Raw genomic sequence first — 17,805 nt, forward strand, 5'->3', positions numbered from 1 at the left:
AGATCTACAAGCTCATAGCGCGGCACCGAGTGCCACGCTATGAGCTTGTAGATCTGCTATTTTTGGGCGGTGAAACCGCCCCTATAAGTGAGGTTTGGATATTTGTACAACAAATCCTGTGCTGTGATTGGCCAAAAATGTACCCCGCCTAACCCTGCACCGTGATTGGCCAATCACAGTCTATTCAGGACTGTGATTGGCCAGTGTCACATGACACATGTGCATAGCCCTATATAAGAAACCATAACTTAAAAAAAAAACATAAATTAGTTTTTTTTAAGTTATGGTTTCTTCCATCATAAAGAGTGTTTCAATAAATGTATTTATCTTTTGTACATGATTGGTTGACTCCATTCAGTATTGTGATTAGCTAGCAAGACACCGCCCACTTCACACAGGGTGTGATATTTTTTGAAAAATCGTGAGAATTTGTGCAAATCTCTGAATATATATATATATTTGTATATTACTATATTATTATTTTAACTCAAATATTTGCTTCTGGGGGGGGGTCCCTGGAACAACATATTTTGAGATGGGGGTCCGCGGCCAAATACACATAATTTTGGGGGTCCTTGACATGGAAAAAGTTTGAGAACCACTGATTATAGCAACATCCTTTTTTTAAAATAAATAAATTAGGATTTAGAAGACATTTGTAGAATGCCCCAGGAAGCAAAGATTTGAGTTACAAATGTTCGCTTTAAAAATATATATTCAAAGATTTGCACAAAATTAATGAATGTTCACGATAAATAAATAAAAAATGCAGATCTACAAGCTTGTAGCGCGGCACCGAGTGCTGCGCTACGAGCTTGTATATCTGCTATTTTATGAATAGTCAAAGAAATCAAAAAATGACAGATTCTCTCCCGGTCTAAATGGCTTAAGTGGGCCTTTATCTAGAATGTATTATTTATTTATTTTTAATTATAGTTTGAGTTTCATGCTTTTTAACTCTAGTACCCCTGATCCCCACTGTCTCCATGGTTCAGAACCAGGGTCCCGGGACCTCGCTGCAGACTCCTCCCTCGTTGGGGCTCCACCAAGGAGGGCCCCTGTCCGGGCCCCTGTCCTGGGGCCTCCACAGAGACACGCCGGCCGCCCCCTTCTACTCCACCTCCATCAGCAGCCACGCACACGCCTCCTCCGAGGACCTCCTCAACAGCCGCTGGGCCCAGATCTTCCCCGGTAACTACAACTCAAAAAAAAAAAAAAAAAGTTTGAGGCCTTTGAGCAAAGCAACTAGAAACCTGTAGCACCAACTAACTGATGTAGACATTAGTGCGGTCATGTTTGTTTGCAGTGTTTGTCATTTCAGTGTTAGACTGAATCCTTTGCTGTATTTGTGTCTCTGTCCACCAGGGGCCACTGTGGGACCAATAGCCTCCAGTACCACTAGAGGCAGCGCGGCTTACTCAACATACTCTCCTGCTAGGTAAATACAACGACATTATCCCTATAAAATAATAGTTAAGTACATTTACTCAACATACTACTCCTGCTTGGTAAATACAACATCATCAGCCCTAAAACAGTCTCACATACTTAGTTTAGTTTAGTTTAGTCAAAAAAACAAATCATACAGGTTAACACATTGGGTGCCAGAGGTTTATTAAAATATTATACGTTGAGTGCCAGCATTTCTTCCATCCACTTGCGTTATACATTTCGTGCTGTGAGAAGCCCAGACGCGGAAGTGCATGTAAACAAAGCGTGCGTGCGAGACGGCGGAGGGTCCCGACTAACGCCTGGAACAATAATATTTCCAACGCGATCCTCCATTGCAGCGTGATCGCCGATCGAAAACGGCTCGTTTCCACCACATTAAAAAGAAATCTAGATATTAAGCTTTTAATCAAGGAGATAACATTGAAAACGCCGACCGGAAGGATTTTTGACATGGAGCCAGATCCAGCCTCTTCTTCTCAGAAACTCCTTGGGTGATGTCAAAGTTTCGTTTTAGCGCCCCACGTGGCCCACATGTATAAAAATAGAATTGGGTCAAAAACGGTCCGGACCGTTTTCGGCACTTCTCGTTTGGACCCTCAAAAACGGTCCGGACCGTTTTTGGCATTCAATGTGTTAACACAGTTTGAGGATAAAACACAAACTCTTAATAAAATGACCTTTCACATTTGCCTTCAATCCTCCTAACTGAACATGATGCTACAATATGATATACTGTTGCTGACAGGCAGAAACCTCATACTGTATCTCCGTATGTTTTTCCTAAATTAACGTTTATTGCGTGTGTGTGTGTGTGCCAGTGAGCGTGCACGTGTCAACAGGTCAGCGGAGGTGGACGGTCAGAGGCTGCAGGGTCTCATCGACACCAACAAGAAGTGGCTGGAGAAACGCAGGAAAGACAACAGCATGTATCCTTCTGGTACTAAGACACTACAGACCTGAGCAGTGTGGCTGTCGGAGGAAGAAATGTCTCTTTCATTTTCTCCATAGAGAATTGTATTATCAGGTCTGATATTGTAACAATCCAATGTAAGGCAAGTTTATGTGTATGGCACATTTCAACAACAACAACAAGGCAATTCAACGTGTTTGAATTGGTCATTTATTTTGAAGTTGTTGTTTTTTAAGCAGGAGCAGGCTGGCCAAGGGAGAGAAAGACGGCCACTGTGCAGAATGTTTGTTACCAAGTTGCTTGTTTCTAACCTAAAATGTTTTCAGATACATATTTTAGTATGCTGATTAATGAGTAGTATTACAAATCTTTTGTCTTTTTTATGTCCAATGTATTTGTATTTAAGTTCAAAACATTCACAACCTAAGTATAACTAAATGCATTTGAAATTAAATAAAAATTATACTTTTCAGGATTCCAATAAAAAATAGCAAAAAAAAAAAAACAGGATTCCAATTCAAAACTAGCACATCATTTTTTGGCAAGTGCGTGTGCTCGTGCCAGTGAGCATATACATACACACACACGCCTATGGTGCGTTGGTACAGCTGAGGCATGTCGATATGTGGCAAGAACACGACTGTCTATACATATCTTTTTTTGTCTTGCCAGACATATATCGGGACCGTTCGTCCGTTTGTGGGTTGCTCCGGCGAGCCCGATAATCTTAATGAAATCCTGTGATGATGCGCCCTTATTTTGAAATTTCATAGTGTGTGCAGCGTGTTTAAGGTTATAGAGGAGATAATCTTATAAGAATAGTAGTAGTAGTAGTGGTGTGATTCTACCAGATTTTCCAAATCTTCAAAGCCTCATCAGCCTCATGGTGGCGCTGTAACAGGCAGATTCACGTTTTGGCTTATACAGTTCCAGAGTAATAGGCCAAAATGTGAATCTGCCTGTTACAGCGCCACCATGAGGCTGATTAAAAAAATGTAGTGTGGCATTTCTTCCTTGGCCTAGTGGGGATGTGCGTACAAAGTTTCACGGAAATCGGAGGCTGCGTTCATGATATTTTACCAATGGACCGAATGCCCCCGCCCCCCAGTTAAAAATCACTAAAATCACTATAACAATAGACAACGAGAATCACTGGTTCAAAGCAGTGTTGATTTTGTCGACTAAAACTATGACGAAAAATGGCCGTCGACTAAATTCTTTCACTGACGAAAACTGAATAAAAACTAAATTAAAACGACATTAAAAACTAAATATACTGACAATTTCGTCAACAAATAAAAACTAGACTAAAATGTTAGTGAGTGACTAATGGAGAAGAGATCCAGTAGAACTAAAAGACAAGTCATTTTATGTTTGGTTGCGCTCGGATGTTGCTTTGTGAGCTTGTAGATCTGCTATTTTCGGCATGCAACCAAGTGTAAAATCCGCCATTTACGACGCCATCAAGGCACCTCCAAAATACATTAGAGTCAACTGTAGATTTAGTCGACTATTAATCTTATGATATTTAGTCGACTAAAACTGGACAAAAACTAAAACATTTCAGATGACTAAAATATGACTAAAACTAAATGGAATTTTATTCAAAAGAATATGACTAAAAACTACACTGATTCAAAGAGTAGAGTGGTATTTGAGTGTGTAGAACCGTATGTGTATGTATACAGTGCATTGTACAGTAGTTATCCTCAACCTCTCCTCTCAGACCTCTGTTAACTCGCTATCGGAGTCCTGGACTGGTCCAACTGGGCCTGGATGACAACAACCACATCAAGGTCTATCATTACTGAAGCAACTGGGCCAACTGGGCCTGGATGACAACAAGCACATCAAAGTCTATCATTACTGAACCAACTGGGCCTTAATGACAACAAGCACATCAAGGTCTATCATTACTGAAGCAACTGGGCCAACTGGGCCTGGATGACAACAAGCACATCAAAGTCTATCATTACTGAAGCAACTGGGCCTTAATGACAACAAGCACATCAAGGTATATCATTACTGAACTAACTGGGCCAACTGGGCCTGGATGACAACAAGCACATCAAGGTATATCATTACTGAACCAACTGGGCCTGGTCCAACTGGGCCTGTATTATAGGGTTGGGAACCGGAAACCAGAGGAACCGGATCCAACATTCCGGAACCATTTTTTTCTTTTTCATCACACTGTCAGAGCTGCTATGTGGACTCTCTTCCCTGTCTGCTGTACAATAATAATACCGCTGGTTCTCAAACTTCTTTTAATTTTAAGGACCACCATGATTCTGAGAGCGTACAAATGGAACCAAATGGACCCGTAAGGGTTAATGTAAAGGTCAATTTGTAACCCCCTATTGGGATCGTTAAAGGGAATCGTTAAAATCCTAAAGAGCTCACAACCCTACTCATTACAGAGCTCACAACCCTACTCATTACAGAGCTCACAACCCTACTCATTACAGAGCTCACAACCCTACTCATTACAGAGCTCACAACCCTACTCATTACAGAGCTCACAACACAGGTGGACCACCTGGGTCTGGACCACGACAACCACATCAAAGTCTATCATTACTTGACCCCACTTTGAGAACCGCTGAGGCCAACGGTTGACCTTTTGTCTAGAGGTCAGTTTGTTTTTTAAGGCAGCAGGTGATTTTTGTCCTCAGACTTCATGACTTCTACAAACACTAATAGAATTCATCACTTGGTTGAGTTGGAAAGTATCATGAAGAGAAAGGATAAACCCGCACACTCATCTGCTCCAATGTCATTTAATGACAACGTTTCGAGGCTCTTCATCGTTTGACATTGTCATTAAATTACATTGGAGCAGATGATTGTGCAGGTTTATTATTTTTTCTCTTGGTCAACTTTACATTGTGAATATGTTTTTTTTTTTAAATAGCCATTTTATTTTTTTTATTATATATTTTTAAACGTCAAAGTTTGTTTATTTTGCCATTGTAGTGTTTTAGAACCCAACCTGAACAGAGTTCTATGATGGTTGTTTTATTGTGGATTTATGATTATTGTTAAAGGAGCACTTCACACATTTTCAACCTTATCTTCATATAATTGGTCCTCACTAATGCTCATTATAATACGGCACCATTTATGTCTACTGGTGCCATATTATAATGAGCATTATTGAGGATCACTAATGCTCATTATAATATATTGAGCATTAGTGCTCCTTTAAGCAGTGGAGGACAGTAACTAAGTACATTTACTTGAGTACCGTATTTAAGTAGATATTTTTAGTATCTGTATTTTACTTGAATATTTATTTAAAAAAAAACTTTTTTTAAACGTATGACTTCCACTCCACTACGTTTGTACATTTGACTCCATTACATTTGTAGTAAGGAACCCCCAGGACCCAAACCAAACTTACACAAACATATTATGAATGAACCGCTTTGCCCTATTAAAACATTTAAAAGTGAAAATAGCAGATCTACAAGCTCAAGCTGGTAGATCTTGTTATTGCCGACATTTTTTTAAAATCCCATTTTACCGGGTTTTTTCCATTTTCATCGGTTGCGAGTAAATATCCCTTATTGTTTAGTTTTTTTTCGTTTTTTTACATTTCCTCCAAAAACGATAAAATAAATAATTGAGTCTCAAGCTGATAACGTTTGAACTATACCAAAGTAATTAACATCTATAAATGAGGGGATTTGTGTGGGGATGTCACCATAATAACCTCTACTATAGCATTAGCCACATAGCATTGATTAATTTCAGTGTAAACCACATGAGTCCGGCTCCATTTAAACTCCAGAAACCTTTATATATAATATTTGTATAAAGTGTTACATTTGTATTGTATTTTTTTATATGAAATATTTTAATAAATTTCGATACATACATTTCCTTGGTCTTAATTAAGTCATTTGTTATTTATCTTTGCTGTCGGGCAGAAACCTATTTCCATATTTGTTTTCAAAGTTTTTTTGTTTCCATAAATGAATGCCGGCTATCTCCGCTATTTTAGACTGGATAGTATGGATACTGGATAGCCCCACCAGGTCTAACTGGTAGCGCTCTGCCTCCCGCACCAGCTCAGGCTCATTCCCCACCAGTGTAGTTACGTTCCACGCCCCCAAAGTCAGCCTCTGCTGCCCCGAATTGGTCCGTCTGGAACCTCCGCTGTCACTGCCACCAATCTGACAGTGCACCCGAACCCACTGGTTCCGACCGCGGGTGGTGGGCCCACGTGGTGGCGAAGATCTGCCCACGTTCCTTCTTCGGGCTGTGCCCGGCCGGGCTCCGTGGTTAGCCCGGCCAACAGGCACTCGCTGACGAGCCCTTCCTCCGGGCCTGGCTCCAGAGGAGGGCCCTGGGCTTCCTCCGGGCCGGGTCGCATCACTTCGTCTTCTATAGTCCATGAAGTGTTTGGTGAACCATTCTTCGTCTGGCCCCTCCCCTGAGACCACTTTGCCATGGGAGACCCTACCAGGAGCAGTAGGCTCCAGACAACACAGCTCCGAGGTTCATTGGGGCACACAAACCTCTCCACCACTGTAAGGTGATGGTTCCTTGGAGAGGAACATACATGTATGTATGTATGTATGCATACAGTATGTTATGTTACGTTATGGTACAGTATATATGCTGTCGTTAAAATTGATGTGAGATGATCAAAGCATTACTATTTACCACGAGCCACCACTTTGTTCAACGATGCTTGTAGACGATAATGCCTACATTAACATTAACCTGATCAAACCACAGTCATTGTCATTGCGAACGAGAGCTTTCCCTGGCTGACGTTTTATTCCCAAGGTGAATCGTTTGTACCGTCATATGGACCATAATTTTGGGGTCCTTGGCATGAAAAAGTTTGAAAACTACTGATTTAGAAGGCATTTGTAGAATCGGCCTAAGGTCTTTATGGGTTATTATGGGCGTAAAGTACAAATCCAAGGGTCAGACAGTCCCTTGTCTTTGTACTTCGCACCTTAATTAAAAAAAAAGGGCAGTCAATTAATCCGACACCAGACCTGCCAAATCCTACCTCTTTCTTCTAGTCAATGAACAGGGTGTTGGTGTGACTGTGTGCTCGGCAATCTTGTGCGAGATAACATTCATAAACACAAATTTTGCAACTCTTAATATAGTGGATCAGTGGATGCCTATTGCTACTAATAGCTGACAAATGTAGTGGACAGATTTCCCTTTGGGAATCAATAAAGTACAACTTTAACTTGTATAATTATAATTTAAAGACGCATCAATTCCATCTCCTGAAGTGTTCAAATCATTGGCTGGCTTGGTTGGTTGTTTTACATATAACTATGTATATAAGACTTAATGAATTGCAGTGTTGTGTGACTTGTGTAAATCTATGTTTGTTGTTTGTTTACATTATCTTTGCTATGTTGAATGTTGACATTTACATTATTTGAAGAAAACAAAATTCTATCACATAAAAACTTGGTGGCCCTCTGATAACTCTGAGGACCCCTAAGGGTCCTGGACCCCCTGTTGTAACTCGGAGGACCCCTAGCGGTCCCGGACCCCCTGTTGAAGAGCCATGGACTACGTGGCTTTTTACTGAAGCCTATTGGAGGAACACAGAGCAACAGGCTTTCCCACAAACACTGATACACGTTGGTATAAAATGTTATATTCATGAGCTTGTGCTGAGCTACAGTATATAAATTAAATATTCATGAGCTTGTGCTGAGCTACAGTATATAAAGCTGAACCATCCTGTCTGCTACATTCTCATCCACCACAACGATGAAGGCTGCTGTTACTCTGCTGCTCCACCTGGCGGTGCTGTTGTGTTTGTCTAGGACAGTGGTTCAGGGAGAGCAACCATTTCAATTGCAATTGGGTGTACAACACGGTCCTGTCCCCCACAACGAGTTAGATCGACCCGAGGATCAGACCGGAAGACCCGAAGATCGACTCGATGCGCTGATCAGAGGTAATCCATCGTCAGGATTGATACGCTGAATAAACGTTAATAGATGTTTCTACTGAGAAGGACATTAATATTTATCCAATCGTTCTTATCTGTTTGATCGCATCTGTTGTGTGACCTCGCTCGCTTAATACAAATGTTTTATTTCATGTGTTTATGTTTACAGCCTTGCAGAATCAATCAATCAAAGTTTATTCATAGCACGTTTCATACATCAAGTGCAGTTCAATGTGCTTCACAGAATAGGTTTAAAAATAAAGATTAAAAAACAGGAGGATAACAACAAATAAAAAACATTTAGAAATAATAAATTCAGAAAAACAAAAACAAAATATAAAAATACAAATATAGAAAGGTAGAGTAATGTAGAAACCTAGGTGAAAGCAATACTAAAAAGGTGTGTCTTAAGATTTCTTTTAAAAATGTCAACTGATTCAGTGACCCTCAGAGCCTCCAGCAGGTTGTTCCATAGGCTAGGACCATAGTACAGTAGCTAAAGGTCGCTTCCCCATGCCCTTTTAAGCTAGCCTCTGGTACATTTAGGAGACCGGTGCCAGAGGACCTAAGGGTTCTGCTGGGAACATACCAGGAAATCATTGCGGACAAGTAGGCCGGAGCACCTCCATGTAAATGATTTACAAACCAATAAAAGGATCTTAAAATTGACAGGCACTTTACAAAATTGCAGGGACTTTAGAATAGGTGTAATGTGTGTTCTCCATCTGGTCTTTGTCAGCACACGTGCAGCTGCATTCTGAACAAGCTGCAGTCGACTGACTGCATTTTTTGGGAGACCAGACAGGAGAGCATTACAATAGTCAAGCCTACTAGTAATACAACAGTGCATACATGTTTCTGTATCAACCTGAGAAAGAAATGATTGAAGTCTGGCGATGTTTCTTAGGTGATAGTACGATAAGTTTGTAACATTTCTAATATAATATTTCTAATATAAAAATATTCCATATTTAGCTCAGAATCAAATATGACCCCAAGGTTTCTGACCTGCTCCTTGATGTTGAGTGTCACTGGTTCAAGTTGAGCTGACAATTTCTCTCTAAGATTCTTATTCCTAATTACTAGTATTTGTTTTTTCTTTGTTTAATTGAAGGAAGTTTTCTGCCATCCAGGTATTTATATCAGAGATGCAGTTTACTAGGATGTTGATGGAATTTGAGTCATCTGGGGATACAGAAATATATAATTGGGTGTCATCAGCTTAACTGTGAAAATCGATATTATGTCTTCTGATCACAGTGCCACCGGTAAGGTAGGACCTCAACCACTTGAGAACCGTGCAGGAAAAAAATTACGCAGTTCTCAAGTCTATCCAGGACGATGTCATGATCCACTGTGTCGAGTGCAGCTGAGATCTAGCAAAACGAGGATATTTGCGTTTACTCTGAGGTCATTTGAGACCTTGACTAAGGTGGTCTCAGTGCTGTGGTTTGCTCGAAAACCTGATGAAATATCTCATGCACATTGTTTTTATTGAAAACCATTTTTTCTAAAATCTTGCTTAAAAAAGGATGGTTGGAGATGGGCCGATAGTTGCTGGGAACCACGGTAATGGGTTGGGCCACTCACATGTTTGAGTGAAAACCAAATCAGTCAGTTAGAAAACAAAATCTGTTGCCCTTTTGTCAGTTTCATTGTCAACATGCAAGTTAAAATCACCAACAATAATTATCTTATGATGGATAAAAGTACTGAGAATTCTTCTGAACAGTTGGACATTGCTTTGGTGGTCTATGAATAGTTATTGCTAAAACAGGAGACTGGCAGTTCAATATGGAAGCATGGTATTCAAAAGAGTTAAAATCATCAAAAGAGATATTCCTACTGTCCACCTCCTCTTTCCCTGTCTGATAGTGGCTAAAATCAGCTCTGAAGACACAGAACTCAGCTGAACTCATCTCACATAAACTTTAATAGATGGTTCTGCTGAGAATAACATGATGTGTATCCAGTCTTTTTGACATGTGACCTCGATGTATTTATATTTACTATATAAATGTATTATTTAAATGACTATGAAGTTTCAATTCATGTGTTTACAGCCTTGCAGAATGACGTGTCAGCCCTGTATCAGGTCTTTTTGACATACAACCATACTCCATTATGTTTACCATAAAGTTCTCTGTCTTCGACCTTGAAGACAGAGAACTCAGGTGAATTCATCTTATATAAACTTTAAACTATGGTTCTGCTGAGAATAACATTATGTGTATCCAGTCTTTTTGACATGTGACCTCACTCTATATTTACTATATAAAAATATTATTTAAATGACTATAAGGTTTAATTCATGTGTTTACAGCATTACAGAATGATGTGTCAGCTCTGAAGACACAGAACTCAGGTGAATTCATCTCATATAAACTTTAATAGATGGTTCTGCTGAGAATAACGTTATGCGTATCCAGTCTTTTTTACATCGCTGTATTTATACTTAATATACAAACATATTATTTTAATTAATTTAAACGTTTATATTAATGTGTTTACAGCCTTGCAGAATGACGTGTCAGCCCTGAAGACAGAGAACTCAGGTGAACTCTTTTGTTTTATCTGAAATGTTTTTCTTCAACAGTAAAGTAACTTCAAACATGGTGAACACAGTTACTTCAAAGTCAAATGTTCTTGTTGTTGAAATTGAGCTTCTACCCTTAATGACAATAAAGAGTTTCTGTTTCTAATTCCTGTCTTCACAGAGAGGAAGGTGGCTTTCTCTGCTGCACTGGGGACAGAATCAGGACAAGTGGGACCCTTCAACATTGAAATCATACTAGTTTTTAAAGACGCACTGACCAACATTGGCCAGGCCTACGACAACGTTACAGGTACTGACCCTTCTTATCTACACAAACTCTATATATGTGCACAGCAGTGGTTCTCACACTGGATCATTTCAAGGACCCCCAGTTTGATATGTATTAGTAAAACAGACCCCCATAACTCTGGGAGTGTAAAAAAGGAACCAAATACATTTACATACCTTTACTTGGATGATATCCAGCTGTATTGCTCTTTTAACCCTGACTGCCCTGATGACTTTAATTCTAATCTTACTGTTTTAAATGAGTGTCTGTCTGCCATTAAGGCCTGGTTGGCAAGCAACTTCCTCCAGTTGAATGAAGCTAAAACCGAGGTGCTCATTGTGGCCTCTGATGGCGTTGCATCCAAGGTGGCTGGTTGTATTGGGTCCCTCAAAAACAATGTGAGCCCCAACCTCAGGAACCTTGGGGTCAACGGTGATCAGGCCATGCACCTCGACACGCATATCAAGTCGGTGACCTGCACCTGTTCTTTCCACCACAGGAATATTGAGAAGCGTAGGTCGATTGTTTCTCATTCTGACCTAGAAATGATTATCCATGCCTTCGTTTCCTCTCGCCTTGACTACTGCAAATCGGTTCTCACCTGCCTCAATAAGACGTCCATAGACTGCCTCCAATTCATTCAAAACACTGCTGCAAGACTGTTAACTAGGTCAAGCAGAGGGTGTCACATTACTACAGTTCTGGCGTCTTTGCACTGGCTTCCTGTCATTTTTAGAGTTCAGTTCAAGGTCCTGGTGCTCACTTTTAGAGCTCTGCATGGCCAGGCACCTGAATATCTAACTGACCTGCTTGAAGCATATGATGAGCCCAGCAGGACCCTGAGGTCAGTTGACCAGCAGGACCCTGAGGTCAGTTGACCAGCAGGACCCTGGGGTCGGTTGACCAGGGTCTATTGGTCAGTCCTCGTACCAGGTTAATCACCAAAAGTGCCTATACTCTGGAATGCCCTCCCTTGTGGCCTGAGAGCTGCATTTACTTAAAGGGATACTTCACTTTCACATAAAATAAACATTAAAAAAATATATTAAAAAAAAATGAAAGAAGTTATGGCAAAATAAAGGCCCCCTCACACATTAGTAGGACACTCTAATGCGTGAGGGGACCATGAATTTTCCATTACTTTTTTCATTTATTTTTAATATATTTTTTAAATGTTTATTTTATGTGAAAGTGAAGTATCCCTTTAATTACTTACTTATTTGTACACTCAGAGTTACGGACCTGTAAGGGTCCATTTGGTTTCTATAACTATCAATCATTTAGCTGGTGACCCACTGGAACCCCCTAAAGGTCCCTGGACACAGACCCCACTTTAGCCCCCTTTCCACTGCAGCTTAAGCACCACACCACACCACACTACACCACACCACACCACACCACACCACACCACACCACACCACACCACACCGCATCAAAATATCTTCCGTTTCCATTACACAAAAGTACCCCCTCTCAAATCCACAGGTATGAGTAGCAGACTCCGGCCATTGACACTCATTTGTAATGTAAACATAGATGGAGGTCATTGCTTTTTGTCTAACAATGTAATGTAAATGAGTGGCTAACTGTCCTGTATACAAATGCAAATCACCTGTGCACGTGAGGGTGAACCATTTGGTTCGGTATGAACCAAATGGATCCTTATAACTGTGATTATAATACAATATAAATTATAATGTATTACAACTATGCTAATTATAATACACTATAATGGATTATAACTGATAATACAATATAAATTATTATAATTTATTACAACTATGATAATTATAACACACTATAATAGATTACAACTGTGATCATAATACACTATAAAGTTGTATAATGTTTTACAACTATGATAATTATAACAACTATAATAGATTACAACTGTGATCATAATACACTATAAAGTAGTATAATGTTTTACAACTATGATAATTATAACACACTAGAATAGATTTTAACTGTGATTATAATAATCTATAAAGTATTATAATGTTTTACAACTATATCCTGTTCTAAATAAAAAGTCGGTGAGTGATCAGTCATTATGAAGTGTTTGGCCCCGTTTGGCCTAGCTCAGACCTACCCAGGACTGGGTACTTTTTAGGCACCAGTTTAGTACCACTTACACACCACTCTACCCACTTCATTGTAGTGGAAACCGAGGCACAAGTGGACGGTGTGGTGTGGGGTAGGGTGAGGCCATGCATATGGAAAGCCGCCTTATAAGGCGGCTTTCCATATGCATGGCCTCACCTCAACCAGTTGCATACAGTTCTGTGAAGAAGCCATGTGAGATATATTTGTCTCTAAATCATATGGTTTTGCATATATTAGGTTTGTCATGTTTGGATAATTACTGTATGTGTAGATTTATTTGTTTGTTTATTTGTTTGTCATTGTGTTGATGTGTGTTGGTAATCAGTGGTACCTTACATAAACATAGAGTCACTGTAGATGGAAACCTTGTATGTCCAAAACTGTTACATTTCAGGAAATGTAAAACAGAACCTGTGTTCCAATGGATCCAATGTAGTTATTATGTATTATTAATATAATAACCTGTGTTCCAATGGATCCAATGTAGTTGAATCCAAATTTTGATTCAGTTTTAGTCAAATTGTATCATCTGAAATGTTTTACTGTCTAGTTTTAGTCGATTATAGTCGACTAAATCTACAGTTGATTCAGTAGACAAAATATATGTTTGCGGTGCCTTGATGAAGTCATAATTACTGATTTTACACTTGGTTGCATGCTGAAAATAGCCGATCTACAAGCTTGAAATGACTTGTCTTTTAGTTCTACTGGATCTCTTCTCCACTCGTCCCTCACTAACATTTTAGTCTAGTTTTTATTTGTTGACGAAATTGTCAATATATATTTAGTCTTATCTTTAGTCATCGTAGCTCAGTTTTTATTTTGTTTTTGTCAGTGAAAAAAGGTAGTCGACGAACATTTTTCGTCATAGTTTTAGTCGACGAAATCAGCACTGCTGTGTTCCAATGGATCCAATGTAGTTATTATTTAGTCAAAAGCTCTTCTTAATACTTTTTATTGGTTCAATATTTATTAAACCCACAGACACTTAAACAAGTTTATGGACACAATTATCAGACCAAGAACTCACAACACATTGCGATTGCTCTTTTAGCAACTTTTGCATGACACTGCTCTACAACAAGGTAGGGCATTAATTAGACCAGGGATTCCCAAACTGTGGAGCGCCCTCTAGGGGGTGCATGACATGAAAAGGCTAATGGTGGTGCTATGGTGTTATTTTAAATATATGAACATATATGCCAATATATGCTGCATATATGCTGCATATATGCCATATTCAGGTTCATATATGTGCATATATGTGGATATATAAGAAATATATGTCTTATATATAGCTTATATATGTCCACATATATGCCACATATATAGACATATATATATATGTACTAGGGGTGTGCGGTGGCGCTATAACAGGCCAATGTGAAAAGGGTGGTATTTCTTCCTCGGCCTAGTGGGAACGTGCGTGTGAAATTTCACGGAAATCGCAAGCTGCGTTCATGATTTGAGGTATTTTGTTCAAAACGGACCAATCCTGCAAACTTTGGAAGCCAACCTTAGCCAATGAGGATGGAATATGGGAAATCTGACAGATCTGTGTTGATTACTGACTATGACTATAGAGATACTGTACCGATTTTCATGACGTTTGCATAAAATCTGTAGGAGTAAAATTGTGTACAAATCGGCCTCCTGGTGGCGCTATAACAGGCCCATGTGAAAGGAGCTTGATAAGTCAAAAAAGTTATTTATAGAATGATGGTTACGGAAATAATTTACAGCCCTATTCCCATGTGAGCAGAACAGCCTGTAAAATGTATACAATATTAATAATGAATCATATATCATGGACAATGAATGTCTGTCTTTCTTTCTCTTACTTCCAGTGGAGGACAGTAAGTACTTTTACTTGAGTACTGTATTTAAGTACTTTGTCCAGTACTGCTTATTTCTCTTTCTCTCTCATTGCTTTGGTCTCTTCATTGTTTTTCCCAGTTGGTGACGAAGTGACCATTAATTTTGTTGTTTTCTTTAAAAGATTAGTGTTTCACTACAAACACTTAATACAATGTATCTGCTGCTTGTGCATTGTGTGTTACAGTTACAATGTTATTCCAATCAAATAAAATTATCTAAATCAACACGTATTGTCTCTGTACAAATCTGTTAATATCCTTACCTTACTAACCCATCAATACATGAACATTCATTGAAACCCTGATGACTAGCAGATGTTCTTTATATCCAGTGGTGCAATTTTGAGACACTTTTATTTTATCTGAGAATTTTTATTTTTCGATTGTTTATACTTGTGTACTTGTGTAATAATATGTAACTGATATTGTACTTATATTTTTACCCCACTACAGTTATTTGAAGACTTAAGTTACTAGTTATAGATTTAGATTAGTATTACAAAACATACATCAACCAATTAAACCCTATTTTATACTTTATTTTAGACTATTTGAAAATACAGATGTTATTTTCAAAATGGTAAAATTAATGGTAAATGGTGCATTTAAATAGCGCTTTTATCCAAAGCGCTTTACATAAATTGTGCATTACATTCACCCATTCCCACACAGGATTATTTTCCAGTCTAACAATGGGTTTGTATATGAAGGGGGCGTGTCTAATAAAATGAACATCAAATATCTAAATACTGAATCAAGCAACTTAAAAACTGTCCGGGGTGCTCACAAAAGCCTGAGTAGATGATAAAAGGACAAAAAAAAATGTTTTAAAGTGAAATATTCATTTAAATATTATAGGACAGGTGCAAAAAAGCCAATGAGAATGACGAATGACTACAAAGATCTACAGATGACACAGTTTTGTGATATCTGCCCTTCGGAGGACATCGAGTAAAAGTCAAGTCAAGTCAAACACAAATGGGTTATGTCATGACATACATGACAAAAACCTCCAACTGTTCTAAAGATTTCTGATAAAAATGTTTACCGAAGGCTTTCGTAGGAACGCACAGCAGCAGGCTTTCCCACAAACACTGATAGAGGCAGTGGTGTAAAGTAACTAAGTACATTTACTCAAGTACTGTAGGCCTACTTAAGTACAATTTTGAGGAACTTTTACTTACTGGAGACAGTATTTCCATTTTTTCAGTACTTTTACTTCTACCCCACTACATCTCAGAGGCAAACATTGTACTTTACAGCTTGCATCTGCTATTTTCAAATGATTTTTAAAACATTTTGAGCTTGTGAAATGGAACATTCTGCACAATAAGTACTTTTACTTTTGGTATTTTAAGTATATTTTGATGCCAATGCTTTTGTACTTTTAACTCAAGTACATTTTGAATTCTGGACTTTTACTTGTAACAGAGAGTATTTCTGCATTGCAGTATTGATACTTTTACTTAAGTAGGCTAAACACTTGGAGTACTTTTTTCCACCACTGCAAAATGGAGTGTTTGTGACCTAGTGCTGAGCTATATAAAGCTGAACCATCCTGTCTGCTAGTACGTTCACGTCGACCACAAGAGCAGGTGAGGTTTGAGGATGAAGGTCGCTGCTCTTACTCTGCTGCTGCTGCTGGTGTTGTTGTGTTTGTCTAGGACAGCTGTTCAGGGAGCAACCGTCACCCACATCCAGTCAGATGGAGAAACCGGCAACACCTCAGACCTCTGGACTCAGCTCTTTGAGTTGAAGTTTGAGATGAACAAGGCCAACCTCAGGATCCAAACAATGGAGACATGGAATACAGGTAACACACACTTTAATGGATTAGTCACCCCATGGAGACTTGAATTCATCGATATTTTTTAGTTTTTTTCCCCGCGTTCCTAAACCAATAACTTGATGACCGGCAGTGGTTCCGGTACAGGAGACACACAGAGTCTTCTTTGTGTCTCCTACCGGTCCGCTGGTCATCAAATTATTGGTTTAGGAATGCAACAAAAACAAAAAAAATATCCATGAGTTCAAGTCTCCATGGGGTGACTAATCCATAGAAAAATTACTTTTTTTTTGGAGGAACTAACCCTTTAATAGATGTTTCTGCCAAGAAGAACATTATGTTAATATCCAATCGTTTTCATTTTCTGGTTGACGTGTTGACTTGCTCTGTTTATATTTGCTATAAAAAACATTATTTAAATTCATTCAAATGTTTCAATTCATGTGTGTTTGCAGCATTACAGAAAGATGTCTCGGCCTTGAAGACAGAGAACTCAGGTGAATTCATCTCACATAAACTTTAATAGACATGAAACAAAACGTTAAGAAACGTGTGTTTGGTAGAATCTGTTGTAAGAATGCTTCTTGGCAATGACTTTTATACCGTTGGGAGAGCCTGTTTATTTCACTTTTAAATGGAGCCTTATTTGCAAATGCCCAAACGGCTTATTCTACTGACCACGCTCTACGTTCGACGGTGGAACGGTAAGACTGGACTTGCGGTCTTGAAAGAAAAATATACATTTATCAATTATCATGACGTTTTTGCTATTTTAATGTTGTCTTGACAGGCAGCCACTGTGGATAGATAAAGCACAGCTCAAGACCTATTTCTTCACTCCTGCTTTTGGTTGATTTTTAAATCTCTGTGTTGTTATCCATGTCCTCACTGTATTGCCTGATTCACTG

General features: G+C 38.9%; 1 protein-coding gene across 1 annotated transcript in view; it reads left to right on the plus strand.

Moving 5' to 3' along the window:
• The window catches only part of cep164 (centrosomal protein 164), a 59,104-nt gene extending 52,957 nt beyond the window's left edge, over nt 1-6,147 (plus strand). The window contains exons 26-29 of the mRNA XM_080428998.1: nt 996-1,191; nt 1,366-1,438; nt 2,271-2,378; nt 4,089-6,147. Of these exons, the coding sequence (XP_080285124.1) occupies nt 996-1,191; nt 1,366-1,438; nt 2,271-2,378; nt 4,089-4,173 (462 nt within the window). The 3' untranslated portion in view covers nt 4,174-6,147. The remainder of the gene's footprint in view (nt 1-995; nt 1,192-1,365; nt 1,439-2,270; nt 2,379-4,088) is intronic.
• Nucleotides 6,148-17,805: the final 11,658 nt, after the last annotated feature.

This window comes from Gymnoscopelus braueri, assembly GCF_963280865.1.
Source record: "Gymnoscopelus braueri genome assembly, chromosome: 5".
NCBI classification, from domain to species: Eukaryota; Metazoa; Chordata; class Actinopteri; order Myctophiformes; family Myctophidae; genus Gymnoscopelus; species Gymnoscopelus braueri.